This window comes from Plecotus auritus, assembly GCF_963455305.1.
Source record: "Plecotus auritus genome assembly, chromosome: 3".
Classification (NCBI taxonomy): domain Eukaryota; kingdom Metazoa; phylum Chordata; class Mammalia; order Chiroptera; family Vespertilionidae; genus Plecotus; species Plecotus auritus.
The window spans coordinates 176,389,998-176,412,398 of record NC_137772.1 but is presented as its reverse complement, the minus strand read 5'-3'; the positions used below and the strand labels follow the sequence as shown (position 1 = coordinate 176,412,398).

Here is a 22,401-nt window from a genome sequence, read left to right as displayed (position 1 = left end):
AGTGTGGCTCAGTTAGTTGAACATCATCCTGTGTATGGAAAGGTTACCAATTTGATTCCCATTCAGGGCATGTATAGAAGGCAACCAATCAATGTTTCTCATCTCTCTCTCTCTCTCTCCCCCTCCCTCCTGCCTTACCTCTCCTTCCCACTCTCCTTTTCTCTCTCTAAACATTTCTCAGGTGAGGATTAAAAAAAAAAAGAAAAGAATAAGAAACAAACAAAAAAAAAGACAGACATATAGATCAATGGAATCAAATAGAGAGCCCAGAAATAAACCCTCACATATATAGTCAAAGGATTTTCAACAAGGGTGCCAAGACCATATAATGAGAAAAGGACAGACTTTTCAATAAGTGATGCTGGGAAAACTGTATAACCACATGCAAAAAAAAAAATGAAGTTGGACCCTTACTTTATACCACATACAAGTATCAAGTCAAAATGGATTAAAAGCCTAAGTGTAAGAACTAAAACTATAAAAGTCGTCAAAAAAATAGGGGCAAAGCTTCATGGCATTGGATTAGGCAATTTCTCAGAATGATACCAAAAGCACAGGCTACAGAAGAAAATACAGATAAATTAGTCTTAACAAAATCTGTGCATCAAAGGACACTATCAAGCTTTGCAAAGAGTGAAAAGGCAACCTGTGGAGTAGAAGAAAGTATTTGCAAGTCATATATCTGATAAGGGATTAATACCTAAAACATACAAATTTTAAAATAATAACAAACATGGGATAATATTGTACATACTATTCTGCATCTCCCTTTCTCCACTTTAGAACAGCTGAAGTTTTCATTTAAGAAGTATGTTCTAAGCACTAGAGAAAAAGTAGTGAAATAAATAGCCAAAGGAGACATAGTTCCTGCTCTCAAACAGCTTACAGTTTAGATATTAAACACATAAGCACACAAGTATATATATAAAAACATGTATATTTACACATATATAAGCATATACACATACCACACATACACAGTGATAAATCCTTCAAAGAAGAAGAGTATTATTAAGTAACCTAACAAAGGGAACAAACTGAAAGGGCAGGGGTGGTCAGTGTGTGTGTGTGTGTGTGTGTGTGTGTGTGTGTGTGTGTGTGTGTGTGTGTGAAGGAAAACCTCGTTGAGGAAATGACCTCTAGCCTGAGATCTGAAGTTTGACCAGAAGGAATTAGCCAGGCACAATGAGGCAAGAAACACATTCCAGACACAGAAAAATAGCACACGCAAAGGCCCCAAGGCAAGAAAGCGTTTCGTGTATAGGCACACAAAGACCCCCCAGTGTTGCTGAAGTGCACTGAGAAAGGGGATGACGCTTGGAAGCAGGGTCTTTGTAAGAGTTTTTAACTTAATCCTAGCCGGGTACCTCAGTTGTTTAGAACGTCATCCCGATATGCCAAGGTTGTGGATTCGATCTCTGGTCAGAGCATATACAAGAAACAACCAATGAATGCATAAATGAGTGGAACAACAAATTGATCTCTCTCTCTCTCTCTCTCTCTCTCTCTCTCTCTCTCTCTCTCTTCCTCACTCCTTTCCTCTCTCTAAAATCAATCAGTGGGGGAAAAAACTTTAAAAAATCCTAGGTACAACGAATGGTCATTGATCCAATTCATGTTTTTAACAGAGCTCTTTGGATACTATGTGGAGAATGGACTGGAGGGGGCTGAGAATGGAGGTGGCATTAGCGAGAGATGATGCTGGTTTGGCCCAGGGTGGTGGCATTGGAGATAAAGAAAAGTGAATAGAATTGAAACATATTTCAGAGATAGAATCAACAAGATTGGTGATGAGAGGTAGGGGAAAAAGAAGTCAAAGTGATCCCCAGATTTCTGGCAGCTGGGTCAATGGAAGTACTATTTACTTTACTGGAATGGGGAATTCTGAAGGAGGAGTGAATTTGCGGATAGGGAAGATCAAGAGGTCAGTGTTAGTCATGTTAACGAAAACATCCATTTGATGGTGGCAGTAATTAGATACATGTGTCTAGAGCTCAGAAGGAAATCTGAGCTAATACTATAAATTTAGGACTTGTCTGCCCATGGATATTATTAAAGCACAGGAGTATATGATATCACCTACAAAGTGTGTGTAGTGCAAGAAAAGGCCCAGAACTCAGTCCTGGAGACCCTAACATTAGCAGTCAGAAGAGGAAGAAGAGGTGATAAGAGACAATGGCAAGGACCAGGCAGAGAGGTAGGAGGAAAACCAGGAAACTGCCAGTGAGGTCAAGAGAAGAAAAAAATGTGGGAAGGAAGAAGTGGTGAGAAGTCATGCAAGACAAAGGCTAACAAACATCTCGATTTAGCAACACAGAAGCCCTTGGTTACCCTGGCAATCTTCTTCCATTACCAATACAGTATAATTAATTTAACCATACTCCTTTTAATAGGCATTTGGATTGCTTCTAATTTTCTGCCATTGTAAATAGTGCTTTGGTGAATGTCCTTGTACATATATCCCTCCCTCCCAACTTGTGTTAATACATATATGTCCGAGAGAGTACCTAAAAATGCCACTGCAGAAACACAGTGGATTATAGCTAAAAAGGCACTTAGAACTTGCCTTGAACTTGTGTTTCCACAACACTTGGTAATCATCTTCAGTATATTAGAGCAATAATACAATATATGAAAGCCAGAGCCAATCAGTAAATGGATTTATTCTTAGTCAATTGTTCTCCAAGGCAAAATATTTACACTGTGGGTAGTTGGGTAAATAAGTTCAGAAGTTCCCTTTACTGTCTTTTTTTTTTTTTTAATATATTTTATTGATATTTCACAGAGAGGAAGGGAGAGGGATAGAGAGCTAGAAACATCGATGAGAGAGAAACATCGATCAGCTGCCTCCTGCACACCTCCCACTGGGGATGTGCCCGCAACCAAGGTACATGCCCTTGACCGGAATCGAACCCGGGACCCTTCAATCCACAGGCCGACGCTCTATCCACTGAGCCAAACCAGTTTTGGCTCCCTTTACTGTCTTAACAGTAACACAGATTTAAAGAAAGAAGATCAAATTAATTTTCATCTTCAGTCCAGACCTTTTAGCACTGAAGCATCTATATATACTGATGGCTGTCTTGAATTGTTTTGAAACTCCCAACCAAATATCCCCACCTTTTATTTGTAATTAAGTACTTGCAAAATAGTAGATTCAAAGGAGACAGGTTCTACATCACTGCTTTCTTCCAAGCCGGGTTCTTGCTACTTTTACAGAATGCTAAGAGATGCTAAGGCGTAATTCTTTTGAATTTGGTGTTAAACCAGGATTCTGGCCTCAGACTTTCCTCAAAGGCATTTAGAGCAATTAGCATTATTCTGACACAAAATATGAAGGTTATTGATTTGAGGAAGGGGCTGAGGCATTCTGAAGATTTAAAGTTGAGGAGGAAATATTTGCAATGAGATTTCTATGATTAAAATATCATCCCTCTTCCCTGCCCAGATTTTTTTTTTTTTTTGCCCTTCAGTCTTTTCTTCTTCACATGCTGAATTTAATTTTGCAACTGCTCATTAATGCTCAGCTGTGAGGCAGGCAGCTGATGGAGGATGCTAAAATTATCTGGGGAGTAATAACAGTGTCTCAAACTTTTCTAAGGCCAGAAAACAAAGTTCCTGAGCCATGACTCTTACTTATAAGCCCTCAAATAGAGCAAAGGGAACACTGAGCCAAAAAGGGAAAATGGAAACTCCCAAGTTTTAGTCAATGTCTTTTCTCCTGGAACAATTTCACCACTAAAATATTACAAAGAAGCAAAGAGGTTAACCAGGAAGATCTAAGGGTCAATTTTTTTTCTCTTCTTACTGAAGAAGAAAACTAAATATAAACCCTGTTCTTCCTTGGGACTATGGAGTAGGTAACAAGAGTGGGAAGAGTTGTGACATGGGGGAAGGCACCATGGAGGGGGAGGAATATGTGTGCTGTGTTCTGCCACTATGTAGGGTGTGATCTTCAGTCGTAGTTGCTGGACATCAAGTTCATATTCTGTCAGAGGAATGGGATGAAGGTTAGCCAGATCAGTAGTTTTTAAACTCTTTTCGCTGCAGAATACTCTGTTCAAATGACATCTTATTTAGAACCTAACATATAAAAGGGATCAAAGCAGGACAACTATGGTGAAAGGGCTCAGGCTCAGCCCTTTAGATCTTCCCATTTTCTCAGAATTGTCCCCTGAGATTCCTCTGAAGAACTCCATTAAGAGAGTTTGAAAACTACTGAACTAGATTCCCTTTAATTCTAAAAATGTATGAGTCAAACAGGAACCTTCTGCAAAGAAACAAAATTCCACCAAAAGAGTCAAATTTTAATCAAGCAAAGGATTATGTTCTGTTGAAGTCAATGGTAAGTGAAATCCAAGCTAGCCATTCAAATGGACCCATCAATAGGCCCTTCCTTACCTCAAATTCAGTTATTTACACAGTAGAGAAGTTTAGTAAAAGAAAACTCTGGAGCTATAAAGTACTCATGAGACAAGCTCTGATGCTAGAAAAATTACTCTTATATACATATACATGTAAATGCATTGTTAACAATTAGAAAAACCCAGCGGCCTTTCCTCTGCTCAACTTCCTGTCGATGGCTTCTACAGAGAACAGTCACCACACGCCTGGCTGGGATTTTGCGCTCAATAGTTCACAGGCCCCCAGGGAGATAACATACTATGACAAAAGGCGTGGAATCCCTTGTTTGTATGGACTGGATTCATCACAAATTTACCAAGTCAAGAATTCCAGACTTGGAATTAGCCCTCACCTGGAATTCATGAAAAATATGGTGTTTTAGCCCTCACCTGGAATTCATGAAAAATATGGTGGGGATCCACAGCACCCTCATAAACTGCATATTGTTAACAGCATAAAAAGTACAAAAAGATGTCCATGTTAGGGAAAATATGTATTAAAGATGCTTGAATTAGAAAAAGCACATACTCCTTAAATTCACAAGAATATTCCTTAGTGAACCCAAAACTGAAAGTGGTTGAACATTTGACAAGAAGCAAGCCCCTGAAGGCTGTCACAAGGACTTCCAACAAAGGAGGACATGACTCACACGTTCCTCAAGAGCACTGGGGAATTAGTGGTGTCATGTCAAAAACCCTGTAGCCCAGGGAGCTATTAAGTCCTCATGCCAGAGCAGTTTCAGATTTGCTCTGGGTGGGTGGCTCCGTTGGTAGAAGCGTCATCCTGAATGGCAAAAATGTTGTGGGTTTGATTCCCCGTCAGGGCACATACCTAGGTTGTGGGTTTGATCCCTGGTCCGGGGTGCACACAGGAGGCAATGGATCAATGTGTCTCTTTCACATCGATGTTTCTCTCTCTCCTACCCTTTCTCTCTCCCTAAAATCAATAAAAACATATCCTCGGTAAGGATTAAAAAATAATGAAATAAGCCGAAACCGGTTTGGCTCAGTGGATAGAGCGTTGGCCTGCGGACTGAAGGGTCCCGGGTTCGATTCCGGTCAAGGGCATGTACCTTGGTTGCGGGCACATCCCCAGTGGGGGGTGTGCAGGAGGCAGCTGATCGATGTTCCTCTCTCATCGATGTTTCTAGCTCTCTATCCCTTTCCCTTCCTCTCTGTAAAATATCAATAAAATATATTTAAAAAAAAATAATGAAATAAAATATTCAGATATGAGTTTTTATTTACAGAGTGAGAAAGTGTTCTCATTAAAATATATTTTAAATGCTAGTCATTTTCACTGACACAAAAAAATGCAAAGCCCAGCTAACTCTATGAACGTCTGCCAGATTAAGTTTCCTCCAAATTTTATATTAATTTCTGATCAGAAATCTCCTATGTGTTCCTACAGTCTCTTGAGTAGGCTTGTATAGGATTTACTAATTCCAAACTCCATACTAGAGAGTGTTTCAAAAAATAAGAGAAAATCAGGTCACTAGGTGTTGGAAGTAGACATTCATATATGCCTTGTAGAACACAGTCCTGCAATCTGCTTTGGGAGCCTACAGTGAGTGAACCCTAACAGCCTTAAGGAATATCAGCAATATGTCTCCACTTAGTAAGAAACCTGGAGAAGAAATCCAGGCAGATATCTGATTTTCACATCGTGCCCTATCCTACTTCTGTGCCTTACTTCCTGTTACCCCTTCCTCGGCCATGTCACCACTATCTTCCCAACCAACCAAATAAAATTCTATTCATCCTTCAAAGCCAGTTCAATAGTTAGGATATAAGCATCAGAAGAAAAATAACAGGCAGAAACAAAATACTAATATGGGCTGGTTACTTTCTACACCTCAGTTTTCTCAACTATAAAACAGGAATAATGACCCTCCCTCATGGGGTTTTTGTTAGGGTTAGAAGTAGTCTCTATTTCTATCAAGAGTACTGGGCACATTAATTCTAATTAATGAGTTTGGGATTTACAGTTTTGCATAACTGCCATTTGCCCTTATAACCTTCCTGGAGAAAAGACAAACTACTATGCTACAACGATCACTAAGATCCCTTTGCACTTTCTCACTGCAAAATGAAGAAAGCCCCTAAGATGAACAGCTTTTTCCAACTTCCTAACTCTCATCAGTGCTACTGCTAGACTCAAACCCTCTATCTTGAGAATTGACTGAGCTGGACAAGGACAAGGTAAAGAAGTGAGAAGGGAAGTGAGGAAAGTGTGAGAGTTTCACTGACATGACTGACCAAGTCAGGCAGGGAAGGAAGTGAAGCCAGGAAGGGGACCGACATCCACAGCCTGGGTGTCCTGGTGTGACCAAAGAGCAGGATCAGTGGGAATAACATATGGAAGCACAGGAGGCTCTAATCAGGGAGTAGGCTTTCCAAATATAACATTTCAGAGATAGAGTCTGGGTGATGATGGGGTTGGGCTTAGATACAGGGGCACAAGAGACAAGGTGCAGGTTGAAGAAGTAGGGGAGATCAAGAAATTGTGAGTCCAGAATATCAGTCAGATCATTTATGTAGACCAGTGATTTTTTAAAAAAATATATCTTTATTGATTTCAGAGAGGAAGGGAGAGGGAAAGAGAGATAAAAACATCAATGATGAGAGAGAATCATTGATTGGTTGCCTCCTGCACGTCCCCCCCACACACACCAATGGGGATCAAGCCCGCAACCAAGGCATGTGCCCTTGACTGGAATCGAACCTGGGTCCATTTAGTCCGCAGGATGATGTTCTATCCACTGAGCCAAACCAGCTAGGGCAGACCAGTGATTCTTTACTGGAGGCACTACTGGCCCCACGGGACATTTGGAAAAGTGTGGGAATCTTATTGGGGTTTCTCCTCCACCCCTTTTTTCTTTTTTTGGTTGTCACAATGTCACAGGGTGCTACCAGCATTTGAAGGAAAGCAAAAATGATGAACATCCTGCATAAAGAAGACCTGCCTCATCTAAAATGCTAATAGCACCCCTACTGAGAAACATTGAGAAGAGAATGAATCTGGAAGCTAGTGTCCCCAGTGAAGGCAAGGAGCTTGACCCTGAGGCTGACCCCCCAATGCAACAAATGGGAGGATAAGAGGATTATAGTATAGATAGCTGTGAGTCTAAAAGCACAGGGTTAGAACTTCAGAAAAAGGCACAAAATACAAGAGATGGGAAACAGTAGTGGAGATGTAGGGGAGTAGCACCCCTGACTCCTGGCGCCAGAATATTTCAGGGAAGCATGTGCAGAAAGAGCAGGCAGACACTACTCAGAGACAGAATGCATGTCAAGGAAAAGCCAAGTTCAGTTGAAGAGAGATGGGGCTAGAGAGGGTGAAAAGGGTAAGAATGCGGAGAAGTTTCTCTACAGAACAGGGAGTTTCCAAGTTCCATTAATCACATCTCAACACTGTCTCAAATCCTTCCCTTCCTTTCCATCCCTGCTGCCCCCCACCCTTAATATCTTTCACTTTGGTTCTCAAGAGACCCTCATGACTTGTCTCCGTGCTATCAATCTCTCCCTTTCCAGTATACTTTTTACACCTTTGCCAGAAGCATCTTTCTAAAATACAAGTCTGATCATGATATTCTCCCTGCATGAAAACCTTCAATTGTTTCCACTGTTTATCGCCTTCCAGTCCCTTCTCCCCTTTGTATTTATTCCCCATGCCAGATGGCTTGCTTTCCTATTTCCTTTATTCATGTTCTGCTTTCTACAGTCCTTTGTATGAACCTATCATTCTGCTTTATTTTTTAAAAATATATTTATATTGATTTCAGAGAGGAAGGGAAAGAAAGAGATAGAAACATCAATAATGAGAGAGGATCATTGATTAGCTGCCTCCTGCACGCTCCACACTGGGGATCGAGCCCATAACCCAGGCATATGCCCTTGACCTCCTGGTTCATAGGTTGACGCTCAACCACTGAGCTATGCTGGCCAGTCTATCATTCTGCTTTATGTTCAAGTTCACAAATCCCTCTCTTCCACTACCAGTGCTTCCTAAATTTCCTTAGAGGTAAAAATCACCTGGGATACTTGTTAAAAACACTCCTGGGCTCCATCCCAGACATACTGAATCAGAATCTTTAGGGGGAGGAAGGAGACAGGGAAGCCATATAGGATGGTTTTAAAACATATCCAACAAATCAACAAACGACTAGTGCTGGCGAGGATGTGGAAAAAAAGAAACTCTCGTGCACTGCTGGTGGGAATGCAGACTGGTGCAGCTACTGTGGAAAACAGTATGGAGTTTCCTCAAAAAGTTAAAAATGGAACTCCCGTTTCACCCAGTAATCCCACTTCTAGGAATATATCCCAAGAATTCAGAAACACCAATCAGAAAGGATGTATGCACCCCTATGTTCATAGCAGCACAATTTATAATAGCTAAGATTTGGAAACAGCCTAAGTGTCCATCAGCAGATGAGTAGATTAAAAAACTGTGGTGTATCTACACAATGGAATACTACACTGCTCTAAAAAAGAAGGAACTTTTACCATTTGCAACAGCATGGATGGACCTGGAGAGCATTATGCTTAGTGAAATAAGCCAGTCGGAGAAATAAATATCACATGATCTCACTCATATATGGGATATAATGAACAACATAAACTGATGGACAAAAATAGATCCAGAGATAGAGAAACACTGAACAGACCGTCCAACCTCAGAGAGAAGGCAGGGGAGGAGGGAGGGTAAGAGATCAACTAAAGGACTTGTATGCATGCATATTAGCATAACCAAGGGACACAGACACTGGAGCAGTGGGGGCTTGTCCTGGGGGGTGGGAGTGGCCAGGGAGGAATCAATCAGGGGGAAAAGGAGACATATGTAATACTTTAAACAATAATAAAAAAATGTTTGAACAAAAAGCTTTATCATGAAAAAAACAAACAAACAAAAACATATCCAAAACAACCTTTGAAATGCCACCCATTAAAAAGTAGTCAGCAGGGGTGAGGACATATATGTGAGTGGGGGGGGGGGGGGGGCAATGGTAAGATATGTACACATATAATACCTTAATAAAAATTAAAAAAAAAAAAAAGTAGTCAGCCCTGGCCAGTTGCTCAATGGTTAGAGAATTGACCTGCAGACTGAAGGATCTCTGGTTCGATTCCTGGTCAAGGGCACATATCTCTACTGCTGGCTCCATCCCCAGCATGTGCGGGAGACAGCCAATTGATGTGCTTCTCTCATATCGATGTTTCTCTCTCTCTCTCCCCCTTCCTCCTTCCCCTCCACTCTCTCTAAGAAAATCAATGGAAAAAATATCATTGGGTGAGGATTAAAACAAATAAAAGTAGAGTCAAACTTCCCTTCCTCTGAATATGAGCCAGCTTTCGTGACTCGCTTCTAATGAAGAGAATGTGACAAAAGTGTGTAACTTCTGAGGCTAGGTCATAAAAGGCAATACATCCTCTCACCCTGACTCCCTTCCTCCTTTGTTCCCTCACTCCCTCTGTGTCTGGATGTTTGCCCTTTGAATGCAGCCAACCAAGCCAAGCAGCCACATGGTGTTCCAAACAGGGCCTCAGCTGAGAGCCCAGATGCCTACCAGCTTCGACCTCCTCACTTGTGAGTTGAGTGAGCCTTTAGGTAAAATTATGGTCACCAGTTTTTGAGCCACCCTGGCTGATGCTGAGAGGAGCAGAGGCAAGCTCTGCCCAAATTAGAGATTTATAAGCAAAATAAATGCTCTCATTATTTTAAGCCACTAAACTTTGAAGATTTTTTTTTCATGCAGCATAGATAACTGGTACCCCATGTGATCCTTAAGATGCAGAAGTTTGGGGACTTCTTTATTCAGGGTGTGCCCCCAAAATGTATACACACTTTGAATAATTTTTACTTCCAATGGGTTAAATCTGAAAAGAAAGAAACATCAATTGAGCTATCAGCTGTTAAGTGTGTATACATTTTTGGGGGATACCCTGTATATAAACTATACTAAACATACCATTAAGTTCCTTGAGGTCAGGGATTAAGTCCTAATAGCCTTCAGATCTTAATCCTTTTTGTCTGAAATAGCTTCATTAATTTTCTTTTTTTAAATATAAGAATAATACATGTGTGACAAAAATTACAGCAATATAAAATGCACAATGTAGAAGGTAAAAGGGCTAGGAGGTCTCATGCAACCTTCACTTCACCTTAAGCAATAACCAAGGTCAACAGTTTGAAAGGGCAGTGTTTTCCACACAGCAGGTGCTTGATGGATTTGTTATTGAAGAAAAGGTGATACTGTAGATTACAGAACCTCTTATTGGTATTTAATTATATCCTAGACATAGCTCCCAGAATTACTTTCTTCAAATGTTTACCATCCTTTTCTTAAATGCATTGTAGCTACCTATCAATTAAACTACTAGTGAGGTAAAACTACCATCTTCCCTAAGCTCCTCCCCACTGTGGCATCTTTATTGAGCAAAGTCAATGTATTTGCCATCATGGTTTATTATTTACACACTAGAGGCCTGGTCCCTCGGCTGGCCTGCACCCTCTCATAATCCAGGACCCCTCGGGGGATGTCAGACTGCCAGTTTCAGCCCAATCCCCGCAGGCCAAGCCGAAGGACCACACCAGTGCACAGGGCCTCTAGTATGCATATTAAATCTTTGGTTAATGTCTTCCGGCCCTCTCCCCTACCCCCTCCGCTCTTCCCTCTGAGATTCATCAGTCTGTTCCATGTTTCCATGCCTGTGCATTGAGCGTCTGCTCCCTGGTGGTCAGTGCACATCATAGCTACCAGTTGAACGGTCGCTTAGGCTTTTATTTATTTATTTATTTTTTTAAATATATTTTATTGATATTTTACAGAGAGGAAGGGAGAGGGATAGAGAGCTAGAAACATTGATGAGAGAGAAACATCAATCAGCTGCCTCCTGCACACCTCCCACTGGGGATGTGCCCGCAACCAAGGTACATGCCCTTGACCGGAATCGAACCCAGGACCCTTCAGTCCGCAGGCCGACGCTCTATCCACTGAGCCAAACCGGTTTCGGACACTTAGGCTTTTATATATATATATAGACTAGAGGCCCAGTGCACGAAATTCGTGCAAGGGGGGAGGGGTGTCCCTCAGCTCGGCCTGCAACCTCTCCAATCCAGGACCCCTCAGGGGATGTCTGTCTGACGGTTTAGGCCCGATCCTGCAGGGATGCCTGCGGATCGGGCCTAAACCAGCAGTCGGACATCCCTCTCACAATCCAGGACCAATGGCTCCTAACCACTCACCTTCCTGCCTTCCTAATGCCCCCAACTGCCCTCCCCTGCCAGCCTGGTCACCCCCAACTGCCCTCCCATGCCGGCCTGATTTTACCCCCAACTGCCCTCCCCTGCAGGCCAGTTCACCCCCAACTGCCCTCCCCTGCCAGCCAGGTTGCCCCTAACCCCCTGCCAGCCTGATCTCACCCCTAACTGCTCTCCCCTGCCGGCCTGATTGCCCCGAACTGCCTCTGCCTCGGCCCCCACCACCATGGCTTTGTCCAGAAGGAAGTCAGACGTTCGGAAGATGGCTGGTCGACCCGGTCTAATTAGCATATTACCCTTTTATTAGTATAGATAGATTATATAGGATAGGATTGCTTAAATGGGGGTGGGGAGCCTTTTTCAGCAGGAGGAGATGCTCTTGGCAGACAAAAATACATAACCCTTATATCTGGACTGATAGCCAGCCATATGCACTATACTGCCAAACTGGTTATTAAAAAATTGAACCACTTTCTTACACCTTACACCAAACAGCTGTTGCCCTTAAAACCCCTCCTCAGCCCCCACCTTAGGTTCTGCCTTCACAGTTCACCCAGATTAGGTTCTGATTGGTTGGTTTCTATGCTAGTCAGCGTCAAAAGCTCTGCCTCCTAGGCAGCCATTGGCTCCTCGCAGTTCACCCAGGTTTGGTTCTAATTGGTCAGTTTCTATGCCAGTCAGCGTCAAAAGCTCTGCCTCCTAGGCAGCCATTGATTGGCTCCTCGCAGTTCACCCAGATTTGGTTCTGATTGGTCGGTTTCTATGCCAGTCAGCGTCAAAAGCTCCACCTCTGTAGGGAGTGGCTATAGGGTTAAGCCTCAGACTGACCTGTTGGGAAAGCCACAAACAAGTCCCAGCTTAGAGGGCACAGCCCTCTTAGCATAATTAAACTTGACCTTATAACTCACCCCTAGATCTTATCTGAGTAGTTAATGGGCTGTGGGAGATGCAGCAAGTGCTGCCAAAACAAGTGAAACTCACAAGAACATTGTAACTATGGTGACCACTACCTTGTTTACCTCTAGCTATAAAATAAAGGCTCAGCTTGCTGTCTGGATCTTTTCTCTGTGGCCTCAGCCAGGCACAGGAAGATCCACCTAGACCCAGTTTATTCTCTTTGTCTGTCTTTTCTACATCCTTCGCCGCCCTCCCTCAGACTTGCTGAAACCTTGGCTGTGCTGGCACGGCACACACCTCCTAGGCAGCCATTGGCTCCTCTGGGAAATCCAGAATGGCCCCGCCTTCATGTCAGCACCAGCCCTTCAGTCATACCCCCAGTCCGCTACTGGTGTATCTCTGACCACTCTGAGAAGCAGCACCTCAGGTCTGTGCTGGTGGCAATTTTGAATTCTCATCCCTGACCTAACCTTCTTACAGTGCAAGTTCCATGAAGGCAAGCATTTGTCTTGTTCATTCTTAGTTCACTCATAGACTTTACCTGTGTCTATGCATCTATGCTAGCACAGCATGGTGACCAGTCGAATGGTTGTTCCGGTTGTCACGGTCACTGCCTTTTTATATATATAGATAGTATTTCTTCAATATTTGTTGAGTGTCTACTATGTTCAAGTCAACATGCTATACAATGGAGATACAAAATAAGCAGGTGCCCTAGCTAGTTTGGCTCAGTGGGTAGAGTGTTGGCCTGCGGACTGAGGGGTCCCGGGTTGTGGGCTTGATCCCCAGTAGGGGGCATGCAGGAGGCAGCCAATCAATGATTCTCTCTCATCACTGATGTTTCTATCTCTCTCTCCCTCTCCCTTCTTCTCTGAAATTAATAAAAATATATTTTAAAAAAAGAAAAAATTTCAAAATAAGCAGGAAAGGGACCCTCAAATCAAAGAACTCATGGTCCAGAGTAGAAGTCAGCAAACTTTTTCTTCAAGGGTCAGATAGTATATATTTTAGACTTTGAGGGCCATATGGTCTCTGCTGCAACTCTGCTGTTGTAGATGAAAGTAACCATAGACAGTACACAAATGGACATGGCTGTGTTCCAGTAAATCTTTATTTACTAAAATGCAGCCAGTGGCCAACAGTTTGCCTACATAGTTTGCAATGTTCAACAGAACTTCATGCAATGATGAAATGTTTCTGTGATGTCCAATATGGCAGCCACCAGCTACATGTAATGAAATGTGGCCAGTGCAGCTGATGAATTGAATTTTAAATATTATTTAATTTTAATTAAAATAGTCATATATGTAGTAGCTACTATAGTGGACAATGCAGGTAGAGAGTGCACCTTACATTCCAGTCTCTTCAACTAAATCAAAACTTGCTTTAAAACTCATCTCAACCAGGAAGCCTTTGTGACTAGCCTCTGTCCATGATGGTCACTCTCTCTCTTACTCTGTATCTAGGTCTTATTCCTACTTATTTGGGACTTGTGATATTTTGCTTGGTAATTATGTGTTTTATAATTATCTTTTGAATTTGTAACTTTTTCTTTCCCCAACTAAACAAAAATTCAAAGATAAAATGTGTCTCCCGATTATTATAGTCATCCACCTTCTCCACAGTGCCTATATAGTGCTTAAAATACAAAAGGAGTGCCGAAACCGGTTTGGCTCAGTGGATAGAGCGTCGGCCTGCGGACTGAAGGGTCCTGGGTTCGATTCCGGTCAAGGGCATGTACCTTGGTTGCGGGCACATCCCCAGTGGGGGGCGTGCAGGAGGCAGCTGATCAATATTTCTCTCTCATCGATGTTTCTAACTCTCTATCCCTCTCCCTTCCTCTCTGTAAAAAATCAATAAAATATATTTAAAAAAAATACAAAAGGAGCTCAATAAAGCCATTTGATACCATGTACTTCCTTTACTGATTTCCCTGACAGGTGGTAATGTTTGCTCAAGACAGATGGTCCTTTTGGACCAGAATCAGCACTTACTTGGAGAATATTTCTACAATAGCCGATGACTTGTTCTTATTGACAAGAGAAAGTTCTTTTGCCGTTACCCTCAATGATAGTGAAGTCCACTGCCGTCGATTAAATGGAGTTGATTCCATCTTGTCTGCAGATACTGAAATACCTATTAAATAAAGGAAATCAGAATATGAGACATAGAAGAGATTTCTCCAGCATCCAAGCACTGGCAGTGTTATGTTGAGAGTGAGCAGAGAGTCTTAGACCAGCAGACCACAATCTTCTACCAGTTCTCTCAAAAACCATAACCTTGGTCAAATGATTCAATGTCTTTGGGTTGTAGTTTCCTGTAAAATGAGAAGGTTTGACCAGATGATCTCAAAGGTCTTTTCCAGTTCCATCATTTTATGACTGACCCTACTGTGCAAACATCGATTGGCCTTTTCCTGAACTTAAGTCTGTTCCAAAGTCACATTTGGAGTGAAATGTTCCACTCTTCTGAGTTACATCCCCGGGGAGGTACAATCAGCATCTCTGTAGACTCAGGTCCAGATTAGGTTCTACCTACATCCAAGTTTCTTTTGGCTGCCCTCTCTCCCCAAGCTCTGCAGCACTGACTACTTGTTGTTGGGGAAAGTGCTGGGGACAGAGCGTGGATAATACAAAGAGCAAGGGCTTTAAGGCAAGTTAGACTTCAGTTAAAATCATAACTTTGTTACCTTAAACAAATATGTCATCTTTTCAGTGTTAGTTTCTTCAGTTGAAAAAATGAGAATACTACCTACCTTTATAAGGCTTTTGATATAGATTTAAGGAGATAATATATTTAAAATACTAGGTATGCTACAGTAGTATTAAGAGCATTTAAAGTATAATATATTAGTAACCGCTTTGTTATAATTATTATTATTTTAAGCCTTTTAACAATTGGAGAAATTATAATGACTTTAAATTCAGGGGGCTAAAACCTCTATACTTAAATCCTTTCCTAAAATCCTTTCAAGTCAAAGACTGCATAGAACCTTGCCCTTGATATCACCTGGTCCCTACCCTGTTTTGTTTGTGTGTGTGTGTTTTTTTTTTGCCCCAGTAATTACCAAAGGAGTTCCAACCTTTGTCCAGAAGAGATGAGATTAGAAATGAGTCAATAGTTTCCTTATTTAAAGAGTGAAAAATATAGATGAAAGGACTACTTGCAGCTCTCTTTACAACCGCAGAGCATAACTGATCTGGTAGAACGTATGGCTCGGGTACTCCTTCCAACAGCCTTGACAACAGCGGAACACACCGTGCGCTTATCCAAGCAACCTGGGCTTCCATTTCACACTAAAAGTCCTATGATACAAAGTGCGTGATAGGCAGCCCTAAAAGACCGGGCTTCTTTTTTCACGTGTAGTATTTGTTCTCCCAACTAAAGCTCTGTGTGAAAACAACACTAGTTTTGTTATTTTTGTTTACTAATTTGTTTTATAATCCCCAAGTTGGAACCCAACATAGAACCCTCTAATGGTAAGGAGCTCTTGTATTAGAGACAGTTTTGGCATCTAAATGGGTGTTGGCCCCATCACTTAAAGCTGTGTCTGTCCCTAAATCTTAGATTTTTCACCCATTATAATAGTGCTTACTTCATCGTATTCTTATGAGGAATAAAGAAGATAAATACCCTGACATAGAATAAGTAAGCAATAAATGTTTGGTTTTTATATTATCTCTTCTTCCTGGATAAATAACCTTAATTCTATACATGTTCTTTGAAATAAACCTGAATGTATTAAATACTATATGATATTTCTCTATTTGTTTTCCAGTCTATAACTGACAAACCCACCAAACATTGTCAGCCTTTTCCCTAACAAGAAAAAGACACTGAAACAACAAACAATTCAACTAAACTTCATTATGTAAAACCACAGTAATAACCCTTTAGAAAATAATGACCAACACTTTAAAACATTATTTGGTACAATTATGCTTCTAGCATAGGTGTGGGTATAAATGTCAGTTCTTTACAGCGATCATTTCTGAATCAAAGAAAAAAATACAAAAGATATGTTCTCAAGTTTGTTTGTAAAAAAGGAAAAGTATAAATTATTTGAGGGACTGAGTATGATTAAGAAAAGGAGTTTAATTCCTAAGTCTAATTCCATGGTTTTGATTACTCTTGTCCAGAAAGTTAAGAAAAGTCAGAACATCTATTTTGGTATAAGGCGAGGGTAAGCACACTTTATAATCGAGGAATGAGGTGGCTCACATCCTGATCACACTTCTCTTCACAGAAGCATAGTTATTTCTTAGCACTATAATTAGCATCCTATGAAACAAATAAAGGAAACTATCACCTGGTATGAGGTTACTGAGTAACTACTTCCGACAGGTGTAGAGAGAGGGCCCTACCCAAATAGTGTGCATAATCTATAGGGCTTGCTAACGTTTACATAAATAATTATAGCACAAGGCAGAATGTGGTTAGAGGCAATGCATGTTTTGGAGTACAGGACCTGATTTTCTGGCTTGGTGGGTGAGACATCGGATTGACTTGGGATTTAGGAACACAACAGAATTTCAACAAGTGAGGGTGGGAGGAACAGTATTACACCATTAGGGAGTTGGAATAGCACAGGAGACTTCAATGGAGTTAGACTCTAGGTGCACTAGAAGTTGAAGATAAGCTATGGAAAGATAGAATGGGAAGAGCTTGAAAACTATGCTAGAGTTTGGGCCATATTCCAATAGTGGAGAGAACTAGCCTGTGAGTGAGCTGAGGTCTTGTAATCTTAAGGTGCCACTCCCTAGCACAGATATGATCTTTTTGGAAAATTAAAAAATAATTTCCCTGAGCCTCATTATGTGCATTTGTAAGAAAAGAACTCTGTAGTGAATTCCTCAGTCTCTGTGGTGGGACAAAGAACATTTCTGAAAAAGTAAGCACCCTAATAAGAGACTTTTTGGGTTGTTGCTGTTGTTGTTTTTAGTTGTTTTTTAATCCTCACCCAAGGATATGTTTTTTATTGATTTGAGAAAGAGAGAGAGAGAGAGAGAGAGAGAGAGAGAGAGAGAGAGAGAGAGAGAGAGAGAAACATTGATGTGTGAGAGAAATCTTTTTTTTTAATTTTTTTAAATATATTTTATTGATATTTTACAGAGAGGAAGGGAGAGGGATAGAGAGCTAGAAACATCGATGAGAGAGAAACATCGATCAGCTGCCTCCTGCACACCTCCCACTGGGGATGTGCCCGCAACCAAGGTACATGCCCTTGACCGGAATCGAACCCGGGACCCTTCAGTCCGCAGGCCGACGCTCTATCCACTGAGCCAAACCGGTTTCGGCTGTGAGAGAAATCTTGATCTATTGCCTTCGAACTGGCCCCAATCGTGGATCGAACCCACATTCGGGGTAAGTGTCCTGACTGGGAGTTGAACCTACAATCTTTTGGTGTAGGGGACGATGCTCCAACTAACTAAGCTACCTGGCCAGGGCAAAAGCCATGTTTTAAAAAATGATTCTGCAGCAGTGTGTAGTTTGAGAAGAGGGGAAAAGATGGGAGTGTAAATTACTAGTCAAGAAGATCCTAAAACTGTCTAAGTGATAGGTAATCAAGGTTAAAATCAAAATAGGTGGAAATAGAAAGGTGGAAAGAGAGCCCTGGCTGAGTTTCTCAGTGGTTAGAGCATCGACCCGGGGACCAAAAGGTCGCAAGTTCGATTTCTGATCAATGGCACATATCTCAGTGGCAGGTTCAATCCCTGGCCCTGGTCTGGGTGCATGTGGGAGACAACCAATTGATGTGTCTCTCTCACGTTAATGTTTCTCTCTCTCTCTCTCTCTCTTTCCCTCTTTCCCTTCCTCCCTTCCACTCTCTCTACAACATAATGAGGGGGGGGGGTGAGGAATATCATCAGGTGAGAATTAAAAAAAAAAAAGAAAGAAAGAGAATTGATCATTCTTAGAATAGAAAAGGACTTAGGATAGAAGAAGGAATCAAAACTGGCACCATCAAACTTGAATAATGTTGAATGTTGCTGCCATTAACAGAGAGAGTGAATATGGGAAGAAGAGGGAGAATGATGAATTTTGTTTCACACATGTTGAGATATACATGTCAGAATACAAATACTACTGATACACGACAGGAAGCTAAAAAATCAAGGCTAATGTTAAAAATCAGACTCTTGGAAGAAAATAAACATTTTAAAACATCTACTTTTGGGAAGTACATATCTCACTTAATCCTCACAACCACTTTACAAAATTGGTTTATTATTTTATATTTATAATGAAGAAACTGAGATTTAGAGGTTTAAATAACTTTATAATGATCACTTAGCTATTAAACCCATATTCTGTTTGATTCCATAGTCAATTTTCTTTCCACTACAAGTAACAAATCATGATTAAAATCATCTTTCAGCCAAGGTAGAAAATTGGGTAGCAAAATCTCTGAACCCCGAGCTGCAAACTCAGACAAACTATCTTTCAATGAGAATATAGTGGCAAGTATCTTCCAAGAATGATAAGCATCAGAAATAATCATTTGTTCTATCAGAGATACTTGGGCCCACTTGAAATACCCTCCATTGTGACTATCTTGGCTTTCATGGGTTTACATTAAAGAACGGTATGATATCTCCCCCCACATACTTTCAAATGAGGGTCCTATTCTCAGACTTTAGAACAACTTCCTTAATTCCAGAAATCCTGCTAAGAGTGAAAAGGACATGTACCAACACCTGAAAGACCCACTCAGAAGAAGGTATTCAGTCTGGGCTGCTACAATATCCTTGAATATTTTTTCCACTGCCATATACAAATAATAACAGCAGCAGGGGATAAATGGTGATGGAAATAAATAAATAAAGTTACAAAACAAATAGTAACAGCAGCTATCACTTATTGGTCACTTACTAATTCAACTAATCCTTTCGCAACCCTAGAGTATGATTTCCATTTTCAAAAATGTGTTTCATTGAGGTGGAATAATTTGCCTAAGGTCAAATAGCTAATATACACACTGAGTGGCCAGATTATTATGACCTCTGAAAGCATAATAATCTGGCCACTCAGTGTATATCCTATATAATAAAAGGCTAATATGCAAATTGTCCCCTCGACCAGGAGTTTGACCAGCAAGCAGGCCAGCCAACCACCCATGTCCCCTCCCCCTGGCTAGGCTGGCCGGACCCCACCCATGCACGAATTCATGCACCGGGCCTCTAATATATATGTGTGTGTATATATATGTATGTATATATATATATATATATACATATATATATATATATATATATATATATATACACACACACACATACACACACACACACACACACACACACACACACATACACTGATTGGCCAGATTATTATGTATTCAGAGATCATAATAATCTGGCCACTCAGTGTATGTCCCAAGCAGAATCCAGTGTTTCAGACTGTTGACGAAAAAAGAGTTCTTCGGAAGATAACCTCACAGGGTGATCTGATCATAAATTCCTAACTGGACTGGTCATGGTGGGTAATTATATGACAGGTCTGTAACTTCTTTAGTGAAAGGTTTTTGAGCAAACCCTGTTCATTGTTCACATGCACCCCTTTGAAATGCCAGAAGTAATACTCCTCCAAGGTGTAACCATCCTCAAGAAAGCATATAATCTTAACTAACCTATAAACCAATCCCCACTTAGCTTTCTCCCATCTTCATGTAATCTTTCTTACACTCCCTTCTTAATTTCAAATGCATAAAAGAAACGTCAATTTCAATAATAAAAGTTTGCATAGAAGTTGGAATTTGAAGAAAAAAAAAAGAAACTGCAAAACTGTTCTCTGTAGTATTTGAGATTTCGCTTCCCAGCATTGTCATCAATTTGGCTTAAATAAACTCTATAAAAATTCTCTGCAGTTTTGGACATTCTGTATGTGAACAAGACTCCAAACCCAACCTCTAAGGTCATATGCATTCTATTACCACTTTGACTGTGAACAAAGAACTGCTGGAATGGTTGACAGTTGTGTGCAAGAGTTAAAGGAAACAGATGTAACAAAAATAACTAAGATTTTAGCCTCAGAGACTATAAGGACAATGGCATATCAAATAAAAAGGGGATACATAGAATGGGGAATCGTTTGCTATGAAGGAAGATGTCTTTAACTTTAGATACATGTGCAGAATTTTACAAGAGAGCAGCTTAGAAATCAGTAATTAAATCCCCCCCACACTTTTTTTTTTACAGTAAGGGAGTTAAACCACATAAAGGTCCAATAATTTCCCAAACTCACCAGGTAGTTAGTATGAGAGCCAGAGTTCTAATTCTCAGTTCAAGTTCTTTTTTTTTGTTATTTTGTTATCATACTAGATAGGTTGAGGTAGAATAGCTAAACATTCTACAGGTGAGGTGGAGCCTGGAAAAAAAGATCTCTGAACAAAGGTCCTTGAAAGTTTAAGGGTTGGGCAATGACTCACTGGGATATTTGGCCCCAGGTATCAGCTTCCTCAGCTATTGCTTAGAGTGAGGTCTCTAGCTGCTCCAGGAAACCTACTCTGATATAGGCTTACCTAACCTAATGAATTGGCTCCCAGAAACCAGGCTGGGACAAAAGCAAATGAGCCGCCACTAATAAATTCCTGAATCCTGTTCTTATAAGCCCAATCTAAGTCCTCTTTCTCCCTCTCTGTCTCTCTATCTCTCTCTCCTGAGATGGCTACTTGTGCAAGAGGCATTATTGCCTGAATATAGCCTTGAAAAATTAAAGAGAGCAAAGTACAGTGGACCTTTGAACAATATGGGTTTGAACTGTGCGGGTCCACTTACATGCAGATTTTTTTTCAGTAAATTCCATTAACATTTTCTTGTCCATATTCTTAATAACTTTTTTCCCGCTAGCTTACTGTATTGTAAGAATATAGTAAACTAGAGGCCCAGTGCACAAAATTCGTGCATGGGCGGGGGTGTCCCTCAGCCCAGCCTGCGCCCTCTCCAATCTGGGACCCCTAGAGGGATGTCTGACTGCCCGTTTAGGCCCGATCCTACCAGGACAGATCTAGAGGGATCCACCCCTGGTAGGATCGGGCCTAAATGGGCAGTCGGACATCCCTCTGACAATCCAGGACTGCTGGCTCCCAACTGCTCGCCTGCCTGCCAGCCTGATCACCCCCAAACCACTCCCCTGCCAGCCTGATTGATGCCTAACTGCTCCCCTGCCAGCCTGATTGCCCCTAACTGCCCTCCCCTGCAGGCTTGATCACCCCCAAATGCCCTCCCTCGCAGGCCTGGTCCCTCCCAACTGCCCTCCCCTACTGGCCTGATCACCCAAAACTGCCCTCCCTTGCAGGCCTGGTCCCTCCCAACTGCCCTCCCCTGCTGGCCATCTTGTGGTGGCCATCTTGTGTCCACACTGGGGCAACCATCTTTGACCACATGGGGGCAGCCATCTTGTGTGTTGGAATGATGGTCAATTTGCATATTACTCTTTTATTAGGATAATACATATAACATACTAAGTATGTGTTAATTGACAGTTTATGTTATTGGTAAAACTTCGGGTTAACAGCAGTCAAGTTTTAGGGGAGTCCAAAAGTACAAAGTTATACAGACTTTTTTAAAAATATTTTTTTTTTACTGATTTTTAGAGAGAGAGGAAGGGAAAGGAAAAAAGAGAGATCCATTCATGTGAGAGTGAAACATTGATTGGCTGCCTCTTGCATGCCCACAACCTGGACATGTACCCTGACTGGGAATTGAATCAGCAACCCTTCGCTGAACGGAATGACACCCAACCAACTGAGCCACACCAACCAGGGCAAATTTTCTTATTTATTTTTACTGCAGAGATAGGAAAGGAGAGGAGAGAGAGAAACATCCGTTAGCTGCCTCC

General features: G+C 41.4%; 1 protein-coding gene and 1 pseudogene across 2 annotated transcripts in view; one reads left to right on the top strand and one right to left on the bottom strand.

The window, feature by feature from the left end:
- Nucleotides 1-22,401, bottom strand: part of LIMA1 (LIM domain and actin binding 1) — a 92,579-nt gene that overhangs the window by 47,535 nt on the left and 22,643 nt on the right. Inside the window, exon 2 of the mRNA XM_080659243.1 lies at nucleotides 14,556-14,697. Coding sequence (XP_080515369.1) covers nucleotides 14,556-14,674 — 119 coding nt within the window. The 5' untranslated portion in view covers nucleotides 14,675-14,697. The remainder of the gene's footprint in view (nucleotides 1-14,555; nucleotides 14,698-22,401) is intronic.
- On the top strand, nucleotides 4,247-5,122 carry LOC308243325 (large ribosomal subunit protein uL30m-like; annotated as a pseudogene). Its single transcript has 2 exons — nucleotides 4,247-4,345; nucleotides 4,593-5,122. The product of its transcript is annotated as a large ribosomal subunit protein uL30m-like (transcript).